We start from the raw sequence: 21,905 nt of genomic DNA, 5'->3' as shown, positions 1-21,905 counted from the left end.
TTCAGTTAACTGTAGCCATTGTTGGACACTAAACCGGGGAGCCCTTGGTCTTCGATAGGCGTTGATCTTTCATAGTCTGCATGAAATTTGAGCGCTCATTCGGTTAACTGAAATTAAACCTTGTCTGAATGAAAACTGAGCCCTGGCGGTGGCAGTGGCGATGGCTGCATTGAACTTGAGCGCATCCTAGCCGTCCGTTTCCCTGGTACCTTACCGGTTCGTTTCTTGGTAATTGTAGCTGTCAAATTCTTCAGACAAGGTGTCGATTTCTTCAGGTGTGTTCAGAGACGGGAAATTCAGAGAACTAGTAAAAGAATTTGCAATAATTATCACTTGTAAAATGTAAGTTTAATCTGACTAATCAGTAACAAGGAAGGTCACTCACTTGGTCAAACTGAAACTGAACCAGACGAACACTTGAGGCAAAACTGTAGAGTCGGAAAAGAACCAAAGACTAACGGATATATAGTTTCATTTACTAATACCATAGCACTGACAAGGAGACAAGCACAAGTATATAGTTTCATTGATCTACTCTAGTATTTAATATCTAAAAAAAGCACAAGCATAGAGGTGCTGATCCTTCACAAGTGTCGTCTGTGTCCCTGGTAGATGTCGAATTCTTCAGAGAAGGTGTCGATCTCTTCAGGTATGTGTTCAGAGACAGGAAGTTCAGAGAACTAGTGTACAGACGCATAGTCTGAACAAAATTTGAATGCTCATTCGGTTTAACTGAAATTAAGCCAGTCAAACATTCGAGGCAAAAACAAAGCATCCACAGCCTTATTCCCACGCCAAACCACTTACCGACAACAAGCATTAAAAAGTGTTAACTGTACAGCAAAAAAAAAAGTATTAACTGAAGCTTACATCAGTTAAACTTCAGTTAACTGTGTGTTTTCATAAGAAAAAAAACTTCAGTCAACTGTTGCCGTTGTCGGGCACTGAACAGGGGAGCCCTTGTTCTTCGGGAGGCACTGATCTTTCTTCAGGTATGTTCAGAGACAAGAAGTTCAGACAACTAGTGTCCTCACAACTGAAACTAAATACTTCGATCCCTCATTCGGTTTAAAGGAAACTAAACTGAACCAAAGCATCCACAGCCTTATTCTCCACGGCGAATCACTTACCGACAACAAGCATACGCAGCAATGAATCTTTTATATATATTGGCCGTAGCACATTACTAGTATTTACAGTGATCATCACTCGTAAGCTTAAACCAGAACAGTAGCAACTAAAAGTCAAACAAACACTTGAGGCAAAACTAAAGCATCCACAGCCTATTCTCCGACGAAAAAGATATACAAGGACTGAATCTGTTATATGTAGTAGTGGCTTAAACTGGAACAGTAGGAACTAAACTCTGAGTCTGAGCACTCATTTGGTTAAACTCTGAATCAATCAAACACAAAGAGGCAAAAATCAGTTAAAACAAAAGCGTCAGGAAATAGCCAAAGATTAAGGAATCAGACTGCACTAGACTGAATGACATGGATCCACAGCAAGTATATATATAGTATCATTTACTAAATGACAAGGAAACAAGCTCCTACAAGTTCATCATCTACTCGATCAACTAGTATGCATTCGGACTGATGACATCACATTTGGCTACATTTGGATTGATCATTTGTTGAAGCAAAGCTCGCACACTGGAAACCCGCCCTCAGACATCCGCGTGGGCTCCGGCGCTCCGCAGCGATGGCATCCCTGACCTTGAGCGTGGGGCGGCGCCGCGGAAGAAGACTGGCCGTGGTCGAGCTGGCGCCGCGGACCAATGAGAATGCCCCGACCCTGAGCCAGAGCGTCAACCACTTCCTGGTGAGCCCGAGCCTTGTCAGCCTGAGCCTGGGCCAGAGCCCGAGCCTGAGCCATACGCTGCTGCTGCTCAGCCCGAGCCCGAGCCTGAGCCTGAGCCTGAGCCTGAGCCTGAGCCTGCCGGTAGGAATCCACTCTGAAGCAAGCCTGGAGGAAGCAACGCCCGCAGATGGGCACCCAGTCCCACCACAGCACCGAGGGAAAATCAGTTTTGCTAGAACTCATCTAGATAGATTTAATTTGGTCTCATTCATCTTTTATAGCCATTGGATGTGATGCTATAAGATGCGTGTGTGCTGACGTTGGTTGTATTCATTCTTGTTTTTCAGATGAATGAGACCAAATTACGTCTCATCTAGATGAGTTCTAGGTACTCCCAGGAAAAATTGCAAACGACGCACAGGAGGGGCGCTACTGCGGTGTGCAACAGAGAGAATTACAAAAGAGAAAATCCAACTCGGGCGTCAGTGAAGAACCTGGATTGGGAGGGAAAGCACCTGGATTGTCGCCCGCCCACTGAGAGAACCAGCCGACGCGACCATGAGCTGCAAGAAACGCGGGTATCGACCCGGCGCCGCCACCGACAGCTGCAAGAAAGAAACCGCGCGCTAGCTGTTAGTACAAACCAAGAGAGAGCGCAAGGACCCGATCGAGCGCTAGATGGTGTAGAGGACCTGTAGAGGCAAGATATTGCTCTAGATGCTGTAGAGGCCTGGCGTGGAAGAAGATTTTTCTCTCGCAATCCTCGCACAAGGGCAGCGGGGTACCTTCCATAATCCAAAGCCGGGGCGTGGCCACTTCGCAAATAGTGCAATCCCGTTCCACTGAGGCTACAAAAGAATTACACTTACACATCAAAGAACCGCATCGCACGGACCAGAGAGACAGAATTTGGGGCTGGGAGGAAGGGAAGGGAACGCAACGCACCTTGATCGCCCACGGGCGGCATCGTCTGACAGCGGTTGCCGTTCTGGCCGCTCGCCGGGTGGATGCCCAAGGGCGCACTCCCACTGGCTGCAACTGTCAGATTTACCGGTGGACTCGAATGGAACTGAGAGAATCCCCCGTGCCCGTCAGCTGCAACAAACCAAGGTTTAATCTGACAGATGTTAGAATACAAGAAGCGGTGAATTCCATCACTCCCACCGGCTGCAGTAACAGAGAGAATTACGCAACAGAAACCAAGAAATCCAACTCCGGCCGGCGTCAATGAGGAACCAGAGAGAAAGAGTTTTGCGCTTTTCTTGGGTTGGGAGGGAAGGGAACACACCAAACTGAGAGAATCCCCTGAACCCCGCCCCTGACCCGCCCCCGCAGCCACCTCCAGCGAATTGTGGGTTGGCGATCTGGTTCTGGCCGCCGAAGGGCGCACTCCCACGGGCTGCAACCACAATTACACAACAGAAACCAAGAAATCCAACTCCGGCGTCAGTCAAGAACCAAGAACCGTACGGATAAGCAGAGAGAAAGAATGTTGCCATTTTCTTGGGAGGGGAGAGAACGCACCTTGATTGCTCAGCGTCTGCGAGAGCCCCGACCCGCCCCCGCCACCGGGAGCTGCAAGAATCGAAGGTATCGGATCAGATGTTACAATCCAAGAAGCGGGCACCAACGCAAGAACCAAGGACGCCGGTTTCTTGGGCACCTACCTCCACTGATCTGGGAAGAGGCGCCGAGTGGAAGCTCCTGCTGAGTCCCGCCGCCGCCGGCAGTCTCCGTCCGCCCTGAAGTCTGCGACGAAGTACCGGCAGTGTCTTCGACAGCTTTCCCCTTCCCCTTGTCGGCCATCTCGCCACCGCTGGTGCGCTCAGATGAAGAGGAGAGGGGGAGGGCGAATGGAAGGAAGCTACGTATGAGAAAGGATGGAAGGAAGGCGAGGCGAGGGAGGCTAGCTATATAGACGACGACGGACAGAGCGCCCGCTGCAACCGATCGATTTCAAGCGGTTGGTGGTCGGTTGGTTTTGGAGGGAACGACACCGGAGGAAGGAAGAGCCTCATAAACGGGCCTAATACAATTCGGATAGCCCAACTAACGGCGCAAATCATCAATAGCCGGGGGGCAGTCTATTTTATTTCTTGGAATTCTAGCGAAACTATTCCGTTATTTTCTACAAATTAAATTTCAGTGTTCCATTCCTCAGAAAAAAACATTCAGTGTATGAAAATAAATGACACTGGCTTTTTTATCCATTTGTCAGACTGCTAAAAAAATAAAATTACCAATAAAAGGTTTACCATGAACGTATTTGTATAGCCCGCATGGTTGTGGCATCGGTCGACCGACCCTTGTTCTCTTTTTTCTCGAATACGCACGAGAAGAGTGCATATCATTCATTATAGAAGAATGGGCACGAAACCCATGTCCACCTTTACAAGCCTATTTACATGCGGATTTTACCGCCTACCCTGCGTTCACATATAGCAATTACTCGCTGTCGTCCCATGCTACATGATCCACCTCAACCCCTAGGTTATCCTCCTTGAAAAGCCCCCGCCTTCGCCCAAAGTTGTCCTTCCTCCTGAATCCGCTGCATGGATCGTTGAAATGATGGCGTCGCTCCATTGAATACCACGTCATTCCGTTGCTTCCAGATTATCCACATCACCAGAAGGCATTTAGCTCTGTGAGCTTTGAGGTTGGCTGAAGCGCCATCCTACCGTATGCACCATTGCTCAAGAGTTTCATCATGTCTGGGCTGGAACTCCACCTTGTTGGTCAATCTACTCACCGCAAGCCAAATCTGCTTCGCAAAACTACACTCCAGCATCAGGTGGTGCATTGTATCCTATTGTTGATTGCACATGGGGCAAGCTGCCTGATGAGGTAAACCGCGCCGAGCAAGCCTATCTGAAGTCCAACATTTGTTCTTTAGTGCCAGCCAGTTGAAAAAGTGACACCGTAGTGGTGCCTTGGATTTCCATGTGAAGCCCGCAGTTGGCGAAACTTGAGGTCCCATGAATCTTGCTGCATAGGCTGAGCTGGTCGAGAAGCGCCCGCTGTTCTCCCACGCCCAACATACGGAGTCTGGAATTCCATCATCAAGCGTAATGGCCGATACTCTTGGCCATAAGGTCAGGTACTGATCCAGTGCCTCCGGAGAAAGGTCCGTGCCAATATCCAATGCCCAGCCGCCATCTCCCAGCACATCGGGCACCAACTTAGTCTGTCTGATTCGTTTTGGGACTCGACAGTATATTTTCGGAGCTATATCTCTGACCCGTGAGCCGGTGATCCATTTATCCTCCCAGAATAGGGTGGATTTCCCATCTCCAATCGTCGTCCTCGCAGCTACATCCACCAGGGCATGTGACTCCGCCGGGACAACGATCAAGAAGTCAGCCCATGGCCTTTCCTCATCAGTTTTCTGAAGCCATGCCCAGCGCGCCCGTAGTGCCTTGTTTAGTCAATGCAGGTTAGGCAGCCCTAGCCCGCCAGCCCACTTGGGCGTGCAGACTTCATTCCATGCAACAGAGCAACTTCCCCCACAGGCTTCCTTTTTACCGCACCATAGGAAATCTCTGCATATCTTGACTAGCGCCGCTAAAGTTCTTGCATGAAGATAAAGGGCCATCATTGTATGAATCGGGATAGCACATAAAACAGATTGGACCAGCAGTAATCGTCCGCTCTGGTTCTTGCAAGACTCCTTGTTCGGTTGGGCGGTTATTGTAGGATTAATCCAGGTTAATGGCCTCTCATGACTTGCATCAGTGGACGTCTCTGAAATATATGTCATTAGTACATGATATGAGAAAATATTTTACATTTTTTGGTCGTTTAGTACTGGCTTAAAAAACTAGATATTAGGTGATGTTATATCGCCAAACTCCATGGGCATTAACCTTTTGAGTCCTCTTGGAAACAAAATAGGGGTGGTATGGGCATTCTCAAGCTTGTATATCTTGCTCTCCTGCACTTTTACTCTTGATATCAATGGCTCCCCTAGATAGAAAACGTTTCATCAAAAAAGAAACTTAGGACCTTTGGTTTGGAGGATTCTAACCCGAGAATAGTGTAAACACAAGAACATGAGAGGAAAGGATTGGTAAACTAGTAATTTCATCAACTTGGGTGTTTAGTTCACATGGATTGGAAAAACATAAGAATCCTACTACACATAGTCAAATCAACGTCAACCACATGAAATCATATAGTTAGACTGCTATTATGCCACAACGCATCTTGGTCTCGTTCTTCGTGTATCGGAGTTTGAGAAAGAGATACAAGTGGGTGTTAGAAATCCTACTTTTTTTCCTTTGAAACTAAGATTAAAGGAAAAGTTCCGCTATTTTTCATTAGCCCGATTCCTTTGAACTGAAGGCATGAATAGTGACAAAAAAATTTACTTTTATGTTTTCCTCTGCTTTTCGTTTGAACCAAAGAAGCCATTAAACGGGACCATGAGTTGGTTAGTACATAAATAATTCTAAGAGGTCTACTTTGTGTATATAAATCATGGCAATATTGCATAGAATTAACCACAGTAAATGAAATAAGCACATGCTATGTTGATCAAGGAGAAACCAAAAACTATGAAAACGTGTAGGTATAAAACAAGCTATACAAGAATTTGTCAAAACATGTTGTTATTAATAGAACCTCCGTAACTCAAAAAAAATCTGAAGCGGTTAGAAAAATAATAGATATATTATTTTCTATTGTGTGGATTTTTCATGATTTTATCATTCTCAAATATAGGCCGGTTTCTTTCGCGATAACAATAAAACTGGAGAACACATAAATCATTTGTAAACTAGAAATGCTAAAGGAAATTCTTGGCACTTTATTAAAAGGAAAACATAAAAAATCTACATTAGCATAGCAATAAGACACAACGATAACTATGAGGTGCCTCCTACAAGGACTTACTTTAATGCGTTTAAGCTAGGCATTTATTAAATGAAGTCTTTTCAAGTTTTATCTTCTCCACGTCCTATGGACTTCACTTCTTCTAGATCTAGGTCCTCAAATCTCTACTTCATCTTGTTTTTCGTAAAGGAGGTGCACATTCTCAATCCTAGAAGAAACATATCTATCCCTACATCTTGTAGAACGTTTAACAAATTTTCTAGAGAAAATATTGAACTATTGAACTTGTAGGTTTTTTCATAATTAAGTTATACATAATCATGAGAGGCACAAGAATATTCTTGAAATTTTCAAATAATAAGAAATGGGAGTTCCTTCACAAGGGGACAGATAGTGAATTTCTTTTAATAACAAAAAAAAGAGAGATAATCCCAAGGTTGTGGGCTTTGGAAAGAAGTGCGTTAAGTGCCTTGGGCAGGAGAAGAGATACCTAGTTTGATTTCACAAATTTGGCCAAAAGAAGGTAGGACAAATTAAATCAAGTTAAATCCAATGCAAGATTATGAAAGGAAATGGAGTCCAAGGGAAAATCCAAAAAGTGAAAGTTGGTGCGTTACAGTGATGCACGGAGAAGGGTAGATCTTTTGGCATGAACAGTGTTCTTTCAAAGTCATTGATTTCGAGATAGTGTACAATTAATGCTTTGGATATCCGGACCTATCTGAGACGCATGGTCCTTCCTGTGGTCAGGGAATGTTGCGTATATATTTCCTAGGTGCAGTTAGGCATGATATCTTTTGGAAACTTCATGGTGTCATCGTTCTCCACTGTCATGAGCTCGGCCGCCGCCGCCTCCTCCTCCGTCCCCTTCTCGTCCGCCTTCTCATGCAAACCTTTCTCTTCCGCCCTCTTGGATGCGCGGATGCTCCTCAACCCACATTTTGGTTGTGTGTGTTTCTATGTGCACCTCCAGATTATCGCACACATTGACCAACAGCGTCACACCAATGGGAAGGCGGCGGCCGACATGTGGTGGGAGGTGCGCACGTGATCAGCCACAGGAGAGGGGGAGTGGAGAGGGAGATTAGGGTTTACCCTCACTAGACGACCTATTGCGCTAATTGGCGCAGAGATCCATTGCTGGCCGAAAGTTAAGCGAACTATTTACAATATTTTTTCTCAACTGTTTGCAAATGATTATGCTCATATTGTGTTTCTATTTGCCTTGACGATGATCATTGCCCATAGCTTTCCTTGATGATTTACACGTTAATAAATTGTATCGAATGGAACCTATTGCTTTCCTTGATGATTTACGCGTTAATAAATTGTATCAAATGGAACCTCTCTCTCTCTAGAAAACACGTACTTTTTTTTTCAAATCCATGAATATATTTCTTGAATGTGTGACTTTTTAAAATTAGCACACTTTTTTCAAATTCGTGAAGGTTTTTTAGTTCGCGAACCTTTTTCAAACCCATGAACAATTTTCAAATTCACAAACATTTCTGATTTTGTGAACTTTTTCTGAATTCACGAACATTTTTCAGGTTTGTAAAACTTTTTTTCAAATCTGTGATTTAAAAAAACTATTACGGGAACTGCTGGAAATATGCCCTACAGGCAATAATAAAGTAATTATTATTATATTTCCTTGTTCATGATAATCGTTCATTATCCACAATCACACTGGAAGTCGTCTTCGGTTCACCGGACAACTTCTGAAGCGAAGACTTGACCTTCGATATCGTCTCGTTCCACAGTGGTTATCACGCACTACTCGGACGAACCACTTTCGCCTGCTTTAATGCAGTCCCGCACTACGCCTATCTAAAGTTTAAGATGCCCGGACCACGTGGCGTCATTACAATCAACAGAAACATGGAACACTTCCTCCATACTAAGGAGCATACCGCGGCCATCGCGGCCAAAGTACAAAGCGGCCCTGTCAAGCCGTACACCTCATCGGCTATTAAGCCGCTGGACTCTATTACACAATGCCGGCCAATTCTGTATGCCAACAGCTCGGCAATTCCAGAGGTGGATTAGCAGTTTCGCCTCCGTCGATCGCCATGTATATCCGCGAAATCTGTACCGCGCGTGCATAATTACGCACTCAAAGTACCTTGGGCATCAGCAGAGTAACAATACAGACAGGCCTATAGTATGGCTTAACCCTATACGGCCTTCCCCTTTCTTTAATTATTTTTTATCTTTTATCACAGGTGCATCAAAACCTACTCATCCTATGGACTCACAAGGACTCTCACCGAGCCCGGTTCTATACAAATAGTCGAAGACCATTCCTCACAAGGAAACTTCCTTACTCAGGCGAAAGCGGCGCAGCCGTGCGGCGGGAAGGTGCAAAGGGCTTAGTAGACCACAACTTCACTCAAGAACCTGTATAAAGCTTTCCCCCTTAGACTTAGACCCCCGGCATGTAAAATGGCCTTGGTGATTATGGTACCCTCTGTAAGATTATGTTTTGACGTATCAATCAGATTCCAGTGAGCCAAATCCTTATTCAGTGTCGTCCTTACTTATAGACTTTATTTTGTCTCTTCAATTGCCTCATGCACACACCTCGGCACAAAATTGCTAGGGGCTCTATATGGCAACACATGTGTCGCCAAACAAAAGTCCGAACAGCTTTATAGCACAATTCGGCGTCCCGAGCTCGGCACTATATGCATCGGCTCCGGATCATGTCTTGGTCAATAGTTGGGTCGCCCGGCTCCTGTATTTGCTACCTTGCGTTCCGTCTAATCGGCTAGGCTAGTAAAGGGAAAACTACTGCTCTGGTTCGTCCGGTTAAGCACCTCAGTAGAGAAAGCCGAAAACTGACTGTCATGATACGGCGAGAGCTGGTCAGCCACTCAGCGACTTATTAAAACCTTTAGCGATTTTTCGGTATTACACGAAGGACTGTTTCCCGGTCACATATGCAACGCATCCGCATTGGATAGCAGCGTACATGCCAGGGGCTACTTTGTAGACCCATCGTCAAACTCCTGTGGCTAAGTGAGAGCAATAAAACCGCATAGTCTGATTGCCTGGTTCACCGCACTGACACCTCCTTCACGGACCAAGACGTTGGGTTAAGTGTAGTCATGTGCAATTCCGAACACCATAGTAGTATCTACATGGGGGTTGAAGCCGACGACTGGGAACTCTCAGATATAAAAACGGCCGCACAGGAGGATAAAACTCTTCATAAAGACATGAATATATTACAAAAGCCATAGTTCATAATACAAACTCCCTAATAGTTCGGACTCGCTCACTCGAACACTACATCCTTCGAGCATTGGCCTTCTACAAGGTGGGCACCTTTTAGTACGTCCTCAAAATAGCGCTCTGGTGTGCGATGGTCCTTGCTTTCGGGCGGACCCTCAACTGCCACCTTTTCGGCTTTCACCTTCGCCTAGTGCATCTTGACACGGGTGAAGGCCATTCGCGCTCCTTCTATGCAGGACCACTTCGTGATGGCGTCGATTCGGGGCAGTGCATCGACGAGACGCCGCACAAGGCCGAAGTAGCTGTCCAGAATGGCTTCGGTCGGCCACAACCGGACTATGATATCCTCCATGGCCGCGCTGGACATCTTATGCAGCTCCGCCCATTGTGCCATCTAGTCATTTAGCAGCGCGGGACGCTCCTACCCCGCAAACTGCGATCAGAAGAGCTTCTCCGTTGTGTACCCCTCCTAGGCCCGGAAGAATTGGGCGGCGTCCGCAACACTCTTCAGCAGATCCGCATATGCGTCTGGAGAACCCCGCAGTCGGTTAAGCAAGGCATACCTCCGATCCCCAAATTTAGCCTGTAACGGAAAGGGCTTACCAGCCGCTATCTGTCCGGCTTGACGGATTTCCTCGCGCGTCGCGCGGGATTCGGACCGCGCCTCCTTGGCGTCTTGAAGGGCCTTGGCCAGTTCGGTCCCCTTCGCCTTATTTTCCTATTCTAAGGACTCACACTTACGGTTGATGTCCTTGAGCTTGTGCTCCACCTCGGTCACCCGTTCCTCCAAACGGCGCCGAGCGGCCTGTTCGGCCGTTAAGTCCATGGCCGCTTTATCAGCTACCACCTTGCTTACCCTCGCTTGCCCCTTGGCTTGGGCAAGCTCACCCCTGAGGGTTTCAACTGCGGCAGCACCATCTGTACAAACACACACATTGCAGCTCTTGAAATTCCATAGAACACGGACATAAACAGGCATAAAATAAGAGTATCTCATACCTTGCGCCTGGTCGAGCCGCTTGTTAACAAGGACTAGGTCCTCATCGGCTCCCTCCAGTTTCCGTTTGAGTTTGGAAATTTGCGCTGACTGGGTAGTCGTTGCTAACAGGGAGGCCTGTTTTAATCCAAATAAAATAGCATGTTACCACCTGACAACTGACCATTGATCCTCTGCTCGCTTTTCTTTCAAAGAACCGAACAGAGTCTTAGGGGCTACTGTCTATAAACAGGCATATTTCTCATAAAAATGATCAAAAATATTACATTGTGTACCTCAAAGCCTGCTAGCAGGCTGGAGAAGGCTTCGTTTAGCCCGCTCTTAGCGGACTGAATCTTCTCAGCCACCGTACCCATCATGATGCGGTGCTCATCCAGGACGGATGCACTTTGCGGTGCGTCCTCCATGGTATTCGGCGCCTCCGGATCAACAGAGGTCGCTGCTCCTTCTTCTCCTGCAGGGGGTCGCTCACTAGACTCTGGAGCCATATGGGTCTCCTGAGTAGTATGCGGCTGTGGGTCGGATTGACCAGGGCCCCCGTTGCCGGTCTTCATGGGGGCTGTACCCCCCCAGTCCTTCGGCAGCTGAGGTGTTGCCCTCCGGCGCTGTTAAGACGCCCCCCTCCTGGCGGCAGATCCCCCGAGGTGTTGCCCTTCGGTAGCCGAGATGTTGCCCTTCGACGCCGTTAAGTCGCCCACCCCCACCCCCGGTGATTCGCTCTCCATCATCTCCGGCGGTAGATCCCCCGAGGATGAAGATTGCTGGGGGGATTGCGGGCTGAACTAAAAAAATAAAACTTATAGTTATCATCACAGTTCGTAGAGATTGGATGTATGAAATCCCAGACTACTTACGAGTCGGCTTGGGGCCTGGTCCGGCGACGGTGCTTCGGGATGGCCTCGGCGGTTGACTCTGAGTCATCAGAGAGGGCAATCTTGTCCCTCTTGGATGCTTCGGCCTCTAGGTCTTCGGAGGCCGCCCTCTTCTTGCCCTTGCGGGGAGGATCTTCTTCTTCCTCCTCCTCATCGTCGTCATCGTCGCCCTCATGAGAGGACATGGCATCAGCTTCTCCGGACACTGCGTTCGAAGTGCCCTCCTCTTTCTTCTTCTTCTTCTTCTTCTTCTTCTTCTTCTTCTTCTTCTTCTTCTTCTTCTTCTTCTTCTTCTTCTTCTTCTTCTTTTTGTCCTTCTTTACTGGCGCCTGGTACGACGCTAGGACCAACATCCTCATTAATAGAGGATCAGCTAGGTTTTCGGGGAGTGGAGCCGGACACCGGATCTGCTCCGCCTTCATGATCCAGACCTGTTTGAGGATGGACTACTCAATACTTCTCCTTTGAAGGGACGAACCAATTGGTGTTCGGAGGTTTTAGAATTTACCTCAGAGGCCGGATGGTTGCAGTCGAGGCCGGTGTCGTCCTATGACTTTAGCCACGACTTCTGCTTCTTAAAAAGCAGCTTCTAGATCCCCTTATGCGATGTGTCGTAGAACCGTTGTAGGGTCCGCGGCCCTTCCGGATTGAACTCCCACATCTTGAGGGGCCGCCGCTGGCAGGGAAGTGCTCGGCGGATTAGCATCACTTGGATCACGTCGGCAAGGGTAATGTCCTTTGCTATCATGCCTTGGACGCGTTTCTGCAGCATCAGCACCTCATTGACCGACCCCCAGTCTAGACCGTTGTCGGTCCAGGATGTGAGCCTTAGCGGGGGTCCGGATCTGAAGGCTGGAGCGGCTGCCCACTTAGGGCCGCGGGGTTCTGTGATATAGAACCATTCCTATTGCCATATCCTGACGGTGTCCACAAAGACTCCCTTTCGCCAGTTGACCTTGGGGAGCTTGCTCACCATGGCGCCAGCGCAGTCCACGTGTTGCGCATCGACCACCTTCAGCTTCACGTTGAAAATCTTGAGCCATAAGCCGAAGTGTGGAGGGACGCGGAGGAAGGCCTCACACACGACAATGAACGCCGAGATGTGAAAAAACGAATTTGGGGCCAGATCATGAAAATCCAGTCCATAGTCGAACATGAGACCCCTCACAAAGGGGTGGAGGGTGAATCCAAGTCCGCGGAGGAAGTGGGGGATGAACACCACCCTCTCGCCGGGCCCCGGAGTGGGGATGACCTGCTCCGGATCGGGAAGCCTGTGCTTGATTTCCGTGGTTAGATACTGCGCCTCCCGCAGCTCCTTGATGTTCTCCTCCATGACGAAGGAAGCCATCCACTTGCCTTGAGAGCCGGCCATGGTCGGAAGAGTTGCGGAGGGGAGAAAAGATTGGAACTTGGGCACTGGAGCTCAAGGATGGGGAGGCAGAGAAAGAATGAGGCATGGGACGGAAGAATTGGATTCTATCCACTTATAAGGACTGCGAATATCAAGCGTCCCCCTCCCTCGAGCCTTAAAACTCGCCTTTTCCCAAGGGGTCGTGCGAACAGCACGGCTAGATTACCAAAACTCGTATTTCCCGCAATAAGGAGACATGATCTCTGCTTTGACAAGATGTGTCAATAGGAGGTGCGTATTGAAACGCGAGGCGGGAGGCCCAAAAACGGTTCGAAACGATAGCAGAGATAAGCGTGACTGAAAGCACAAGTGCTCCCTAGGTGGTTTTGATAATTGATGACAACATATCTCTTGTTGGACTAACATTTCGATCTAGCATGTTTCAGATAAGTTCAACAATGGAGTGGCATGGACTAAAAGTTGTGGGAACTCCTTCAAGATGCTAAGGACAAAGGATTGGCTAAAGCTTCAAGCTCAAGACTTCTCATTTTATATTTTAGTGATCCAAGATCACATTGAGTCTTTAGGAAAAGCCAATACTATCAAGGAGGGATGAGGTGTTGCTTAATGAGCCTCTTGCTTCATGTGCTTAGTGATATGCTCCAAAACCCTCAACTACTTTCCCATATCCACATATGACCTAAACCCTAAGCCAAACTCGGTCCTACCGATTCTTCCTATCCGGCGCTACCGAGTTTCACTTGTCATTAGCCACTGCCAAACCCTAGCAATTCGGTTCTACCGATAAGGATCTCGGTCTCACCGAGATGGGGTTGCAAACTCTCTGTTTCCCTTTCATAACTTTTCGGTCTCACCAAAAGAGCGAATCGGTCCCACTGAGATTGTAATGTAAACTCAGTGTTTCTCCTTTGTAACTTTTCGGTCTCACCGAGTTCCACTCGGTCTCACCGAAAGAGCAAATCGGTCCCACCGAGTTTGCCTGACCAACTCTCTGGTTAGCTAATTACCAAATTCGGTCTCACCGAGTTTGTGTAATCGGTCTCACCGAGATTACGTTATGCCCAAACCCTAACCATATCGGTCCTACCGAGTTGCATGTCAGTCCCACCTAAAATCTCTAACGGTCACTAAGTTTACATTTTCGGTCCGACCGAGTTTATCAATTCGGTCCCACCGAGATTGGAAAACTGTGTAACGGTTGGATTTTGTGTGGAGGCTATATATACCCCTCCACCTCCTTCTCATTCGATGAGAGAGCCATCAGAACACACACACCATTCCAACTCATATGTTCTGAGAGAGAACCACCTACTCATGTGTTGAGACCAAGACATTCCATTCCTACCATATGAATCTTGATCTCTAGCCTTTCCCAAGTTGCTTTCCACTCAAATCTTCTTTCCACCAAATCCAAATCCTATGAGAGAGAGTTGAGTGTTGGGGAGACTATCATTTGAAGCACAAGAGCAAGGAGTTCATCATCAACACACCATTTGTTACTTCTTGGAGAGTGGTGTCTCCTAGATTGGCTAGGTGTCACTTGGGAGCCTCCGACAAGATTGTGGAGTTGAACCAAGAAGTTTGTAAGGGCAAGGAGATCGCCTACTTCGTGAAGATCTACCGCTAGTGAGGCAAGTCCTGTGTGGGCGATAGCCATGGTGGGATAGACAAGGTTGCTTCTTCGTGGACCCTTTGTGGGTGGTTGCTTCTTCGTGGACCCTTCGTGGGTGGAGCCCTGTGTGGACTCGCGCAACCATTACCCTTGGGTGGAGCCCTGTGTGGACTCGCGCAACCGTTACCCTTTGTGGGTTGAAGTCTCCATCAACATGGATGTAGGATAGCACCACCTATCCGAACCATGGGAAAAACATCCTTGTCTCCAATTGCGTTTGAATTCTCCAAACCCTTCTCTTTACATTCTTGCAAGTTGCATGCTTTACATTCCGCTGCTCATATACTCTTTGCATGCTTGCTTGATATGTATTGTGTGTGTTGAAATTGTGCCTAAACTCCACTTAAACTGAAAAAGCTTAAAAATTGCAACTTGAGCATTATGTGTCTAATCACCTCCCTCTAGACACATCTACTTCTAGATCCTACAAGTGGTATCAGAGAATTGGTCTCCATTGCCTTGGTTTAATCACCATTGGAGGAAGATGGATGTGTCTACTCTAGGGAGTCTTAGACATAGAGTGGCTATTCTTGATGGAAAGTATTTTCGTGAGTGGAAAAATGAGATGCTTGTAATCTTCAATCAATATCATTTGAACAAGTATATTGCTAGCCCTTGTGCACTTCATAGTGATCCTTTGCATCCTACCCTAGATGAAGATATTGACATGATTCGCAATCTTAGAACAATTGAGCTCATTATTAGAGGATTGCCCAAAAATTTGATTGCTAGTCTGCCTACTCAAAATTGTGCCTATACTATATGGAAATTTCTTGAGGAACGATTTCCCGATCATTCCTTGAAAACTTTGGATGAAATTCTCCAAAAATCTATTGCCTTGAGTAAGATGAACTCTAGTGATCCTAGTTTTGGTAAATGTCTTTTTGAACTTGCCAATCTTAAGCATGCTAAAGGTGATGTTGGAATCATTAATGATATCATACTCAAAGCTATAAGAATTCATAAAAGTGACCACCTTGATGATCATTTATCTGATGAATTACCCTCTCTAGGAAATGATGAATCACAAGATCATGATGAACATGAATATTATGATGATGATGATAGTGACTTCGATCTTGATGATGCAATGAGACATTTTGGTCTTATGGCAAATTTTCGGGGATATGAATCAGGAGGAAAGGAATGGGTTCTTGATAGTGGATGTACTGATCATATGACCGGAGATGAAGAGATGTTTCGTGAGCTTGCTGAAAATGACAGCCCTCGAAAATATGTCACCTTTGGTGATAATTCAAAGGGTAAAGTGGTTGGCCTTGGTAAGGTGGCCATCTCACATGATAGTTCCATTCAAAATGTCATGCTCATTGAATCTCTTGGCTACAACTTACTTTCAGTATCTAGACTTGCTGACTTCGGTTTGAATGTCCTATTTACTGAGGTAGATTGCCAAGTATTTCGTCGAGACAATCATAAAATGGTATTTACGGGTATGCGTAGAGGTGATCTTTACATTGTCGATTTCTCTAAAAAGGCACAACCTAAAACTTGCCTTGTTGCTAAATCCTCAAAAGGTTGGTTCTGGCATAGACGACTAGGTCACGTTGGCATGAGAAACCTTGATAAGCTTATTAAAGGAAATCATATCCTTGGAGTTAACGATGTCATATTTGATAAGGATAGACTTTGCAGTGCTTGTCAAGCAGGTAAACAGGTTGGAGGAAGACATCCCGTGAAGAACATCATGACCACAAGGAGGCCACTCGAGCTACTTCACATGGATCTTTTTGGTCCCAACGCCTACAAGAGTCTCGGTGGAAATTCTTTTGGTCTAGTTATAGTTGATGACTTTTCAAGATTTACGTGGGTGTTCTTTCTTAATGACAAGTCGTAGGTCCAGAAGATCTTCAGAAACTTCGCTAGGAAGGCCCAAAATCAATTTGATGTGAAGATCAAGAAGGTTCGGAGTGACAACGGAACGGAGTTCAAGAACGCAAATGTGGACACCTTTCTTGACGAAGAAGGGATTTCACACGAGTTCTCGGCTACGTACACATCTCAACAAAATGGAGTTGTTGAGAGGAAGAACCGGACGCTCATCGAAATGGCAAGAACGATGCTTGATGAATACAAGACGCCAAAGCACTTTTGGGCAGAAGCGGTTGAGACAGCTTGTCACGCAACAAATCGCTTATATCTTCACAAGCTACTCGGCAAGACGGCATACAAGCTCCTCACCGGTAACAAGCCTCAAGTTGGATACTTTCGAGTATTCGGCTCAAAGTGCTACATTCTCGATAAGCATCGTCATTCAAAGTTTGCTCCTAAATCTCATGAAGGTTTTCTACTTGGTTATGGCTCAAACTCTCACACTTACCGTGTCTACAACAATTTCACCCGAAAGGTTGAAGAGACGGTAGATGTGAAGTTTGATGAATCTAATGGCTCGCAAGTAGAGCAATTGCCAATTGATGTAGGAGACAAAGACCCTTCAGAAGCAATTCAAGACTTGTCCATTGGCAAAATTCGTCCAATGGAGGTGAAGGAGAGTACTTCATCCGTCCAAATGGAAGCTTCTACTTCACGACAAGGTGAACCAAGAATCGACACGGAAGCATCCACAAGTGGGACACATCAAGATGAAGAAAACGAGGAAATACATCAAGACGAACATCAACAACCTCCTTCTCCACCACGACAAGAGAACGACGACGTCAACAATGAAGAAGGCCAAGAAGAAGAACAAGATGAAGAAGATGTTCAACGAAGACCCAAGCAAAAGCTCTCACGAGTTCGAGCAAGAATTGCCAAAGATCATCCTGTCGAGCAAATCCTCAATGATATACAAACCGGGAGAATCACTCGCTCAAAAACTCGTTTAGCTAACTTTTGTGAAAACTATTCATTCATCTCTAGCATTGAACCTATGAAGGTTGAAGAAGCATTGGAAGATCCAGATTGGATAAACGCTATGCATGAAGAGCTACATAATTTTGAGAGAAACCAAGTTTGGACATTGGTCGAGAAGCCCGACAACAACCACAACATCATTGGTACCAAATGGGTGTTTCGCAACAAGAAAGATGAAGATGGACAAGTGGTTCGCAACAAAGCACGTCTCGTCGCCCAAGGATACACACAAGTCGAAGGTATGGACTATGGTGAGACATATGCTCCCGTTGCTAGACTTGAGTCCATTCGCATCTTACTTGCCTATGCTAATCACCATAATATCACCTTGTACCAAATGGACATTAAAAGCGCTTTTCTAAATGGTGAAATAGAGGAGGAAGTTTATGTCAAACAACCTCCCGGCTTTATCAATCCTAAGAAACCAAATCATGTTTACAAACTTCACAAAGCTCTTTATGGTCTTAAACAAGCTCCTAGAGCATGGTATAAATGCTTGACCAAGTTCCTTACTACAAGTGGTTTTGAAATTGGTAAAATTGATTCTACTCTTTTTACTAAAAGGGTTAATGGAGAACTATTTGTATGCCAAATTTATGTTGATGATATCATATTTGGTTCAACTAACCCTCTCTTTAGTGAAAAGTTTGGAAAGCTAATGTCAGAGAAGTTTGAGATGTCTATGATGAGTGAACTCAAATTCTTTCTCGGATTGCAAATCAAGCAAACTAAGGAAGGTACATTTGTCTCTCAAACAAAGTACACCAAGGACTTATTCAAGAAGTTCAATATGCAAGAATGCAAAGGTATGTCTACACCCATGCCTACTAGTGGACATAATGATTTAACTAAAGATGGTGAACCGGTCGATCAAAAGGTTTATCGCTCTATGATTGGTTCATTGTTATACCTATGTGCTTCACGTCCCGATATTATGCTAAGTGTGTGCATGTGTGCACGATATCAAGCTGCTCCTAAAGATTGTCATCTTAAGGCTGTGAAAAGGATAGTGAGATATTTAATCCATACACCAAATTTTGGCATTTGGTATCCTAAGAGGTCTTCTTTTGATCTTGTTGGCTATTCCGACTCGGATTATGCCGGAGACAAGGTTGATAGAAAGTCCACTTCGGGTACTTGTCAATTTCTTGGCAGATCTCTTGTGTCTTGGTCTTCCAAGAAACAAAACTCAGTATCCTTATCCACCGCCGAAGCGGAATACATTGCCGCTGGTTCATGTTGTGCTCAATTACTTTGGATGACCCAAACTCTTAAAGATTATGGAATTTATGTGAAACATGTTCCACTGCTTTGTGACAATGAAAGTGCTATCAAAATAGGTCATAACCCTGTACAACATTCTCGAACTAAGCATATTGAAGTTCGTCATCATTTCATTCGAGATCATGTTGCTAAGGGTGACATCAATCTTAAGCATGTTCGCACCGATAAGCAATTAGCGGATATATTCACTAAACCACTTGATGAGAAAGTGTTTTGCAGGTTGAGAGGAGAATTGAACATCATTGATGCTTCGAACTTGGAGTAGAAACTCCATTGGATACATGCAAGACATGAACTTATGACTAATCCATGATATATCTCTTATGATAACTATCTTATGTCTTGGGATATATTTGCACCTTGCATGTTGTCTAACCCATGTAGGTGCTTGGTTGAATCTAATTCCATGAGATTGTGACTCACTCATATCTTGAGCAATCTCTACATCACTAAGACTCTACACAATAGTGGTTGAAGACAAGGAAGCACAAAACCATTCAAACATATCCTTTGACAAATTCTATATTAAGCTTCATGATTGTCATTTTTAGATACACAAGTGCCTTTCCCTGCAAGAACTAACCCATGTAGGTAGATGAACTCAAACTCCAAGTGGTGCTCCCAACTCTCAATGAGCTACATCAACCTTGAGCACCCACACAAGTTCAACTACATGAGCAAGAACCACATCACCACCCAAGGTATGTTATTCCATCTTAGAGAAGCTATACTCCAAGACATGAGTCAAAGCAACTCAACAAGATGTGAATACATCAAGATGCTTAAACGAAAAATGGTAACCCCATTTGAGCTTAAACGATGAGTATGACCTATGATCAAGTGTTCTCACTTGACTCCTAAGTCAATATACTCTAACATAGGTGACTATGTCACCGCCCAATTCTAGATGAAGTTCTCTTGTGTTCTTTTCTGAGTTATTGCATTTGTCCCTTGCATATTTGTTTCTTTCTTTTTTAATAAAAAAACTTCATCTAGAAACTTTCACTCTTTTCTTTTTGATTTTTGTTCTGCATATTTCTGCATCAAATTCCTTGCAAATCTTTCAGCTAATTCATTGCAAATCTTTGTGAAATCTTACTTGACTAGTGAGCTGAGGTGACAAGTGTTTTTTCTCTGTGATGAACTCGGTTTCACCGAATCGCTATTTTCGGTCCAATCAAATCCCTTCGGTACTACCGAAACATGCCACTCGGTGCCACCGATTTCGCAACAGGAAAAACAGTTTGCCACATATTCTATATTTCTTCTGATCCAGCTCCACTCAATGAATCTTGTCCTCTACAAGCATCACAGTTTTATTCACTGCTTTGTACTGAATCTCAAGGACCAAACCTATTCGACGGATTCCAGGAAAAACCTTCTTGGAAATTGATGTCAAAGGGGGAGAGATCACATCAAAGCTTATCACCTACAAAGGAGAAAGTACTAAGGGGGAGAGAATACTCAAGGATCCCATATATTAAGGGGAAGAAAGAAATCTCCAAGGGGGAGAGAATACTCAAGGATCCCAGATGCTTGATGTTCAAGAGGAGAGATGCCACATGTCTTTTTGGGGGAAAGACATGTTCATATGAACTCATTTGAATTTAGTTCTATTCATATCTTTCAGCTCTGATTTTCTGTTTCCTATCTTCTCCCAATATCCCATGTAAGATTCAGGGGGAGCAAGACACCTAAAGGAAAGAAATTAGTCAAATTCATTGCATATCCTTATTCTTGGGGACATGTTGAATTCAATATGGTACCTTGTACTCACTCTCTACATGTCATCCCAGTCTTGGCATTCTTGTGGTTTCTTTTGTTTGCTCTGGCTAGTGGATGTACCTGTGTTATCTAACCTTGTTTGTGCAGGTTCATTCCATCCTAAACCAACTCAAGACCACAAGGTAAGTATATGCATCAAAATCATGAGTATGAGGAGTTCTTGCTTATGTACATACTGTTTGCAAGAAGGACTCATGAGCATGAAGGTACTTTCCTTGATAATCTTTTGCTCTGATGCATATGGCCAAGATACATGTAACACATTGCCTACTCTGTCACGGTTATGTTCTCACATGCCTCCATATTTCATATTTACATGAGTGCATACATGTAGGGGGAGCCTATGCTTGTTACATGTTCTTCCAAAGCTTTACTTGCTGTTCCTTATATCTTTATCTAAAGCTTTGATGTATGTTGCCATCAATTACCAAAAAGGGGGAGATTGAAAGCACAAGTGCTCCCTAGGTGGTTTTGATAATTGATGACAACATATCTCTTGTTGGACTAACATTTCGATCTAGCATGTTTCAGATAAGTTCAACAATGGAGTGGCATGGACTAAAAGTTGTGGGAACTCCTTCAAGATGCTAAGGACAAAGGATTGGCTAAAGCTTCAAGCTCAAGACTTCTCATTTTATATTTTAGTGATCCCAGATCACATTGAGTCTTTAGGAAAAGCCAATACTATCAAGGAGGGATGAGGTGTTGCTTAATGAGCCTCTTGCTTCATGTGCTTAGTGATATGCTCCAAAACCCTCAACTACTTTCCCATATCCACATATGACCTAAACCCTAAGCCAAACTCGGTCCTACCGATTCTTCCTATCCGGCGCTACCGAGTTTCACTTGTCATTAGCCACTGCCAAACCCTAGCAATTCGGTTCTACCGATAAGGATCTTGGTCTCACCGAGATGGGGTTGCAAACTCTCTGTTTCCCTTTCGTAACTTTTCGGTCTCACCGAAAGAGCGAATCGGTCCCACCGAGATTGCAATGTAAACTCAGTGTTTCCCCTTTGTAACTTTTCGGTCTCACCGAGTTCCACTCGGTCTCACCGAAAGAGCAAATCGGTCCCACCGAGTTTGCCTGACCAACTCTCTGGTTAGCTAATTACCAAATTCGGTCTCACCAAGTTTGTTTAATCGGTCTCACCGAGATTACGTTATGCCCAAACCCTAACCAT

General features: G+C 45.2%; 1 protein-coding gene across 1 annotated transcript; it reads right to left on the bottom strand.

The window, feature by feature from the left end:
• Window positions 1–886: 886 nt before the first annotated feature.
• Window positions 887–3,644, bottom strand: LOC147973399 (uncharacterized). The gene is made up of 7 exons (XM_087524979.1): window positions 3,471–3,644; window positions 3,328–3,378; window positions 3,092–3,202; window positions 2,749–2,898; window positions 2,496–2,651; window positions 2,319–2,408; window positions 887–915 (listed from the first exon to the last, which is right to left on the bottom strand). The coding sequence occupies exons 1-7, from the start codon at window positions 3,607–3,609 to the stop codon at window positions 887–889; spliced, it is 726 nt and encodes a 241-aa protein (XP_087381105.1). The 5' UTR covers window positions 3,610–3,644.
• Window positions 3,645–21,905: the final 18,261 nt, after the last annotated feature.

Source organism: Triticum urartu, chromosome 5A (genome assembly GCF_056163025.1).
Source record: "Triticum urartu cultivar PI428250 chromosome 5A, HENAU_Tu73, whole genome shotgun sequence".
NCBI lineage: Eukaryota > Viridiplantae > Streptophyta > Magnoliopsida > Poales > Poaceae > Triticum > Triticum urartu.
Note: the sequence above shows the minus strand (reverse complement) of the source record. Positions and strands in the feature narration are given on the sequence as shown.

What these genes read in the sequence shown, in the direction of transcription:
- LOC147973399 (XM_087524979.1), bottom strand. Translation starts at nt 3,609, where the DNA reads ATGGCCGACAAGGGGAAGGGGAAAGCTGTCGAAGACACTGCCGGTACT. An exon ending in CTCTTCCCAGATCAGTGGAG is followed by an intron (nt 3,379 to 3,470) that starts GTAGGTGCCCAA and finishes CGATTCTTGCAG; the next exon opens with CTCCCGGTGGCGGGGGCGGG. An exon ending in GTGGGCGGGCGACAATCCAG is followed by an intron (nt 916 to 2,318) that starts GTGCTTTCCCTC and finishes AGTTGACTGAAG; the next exon opens with TTTTTTTTCTTATGAAAACA.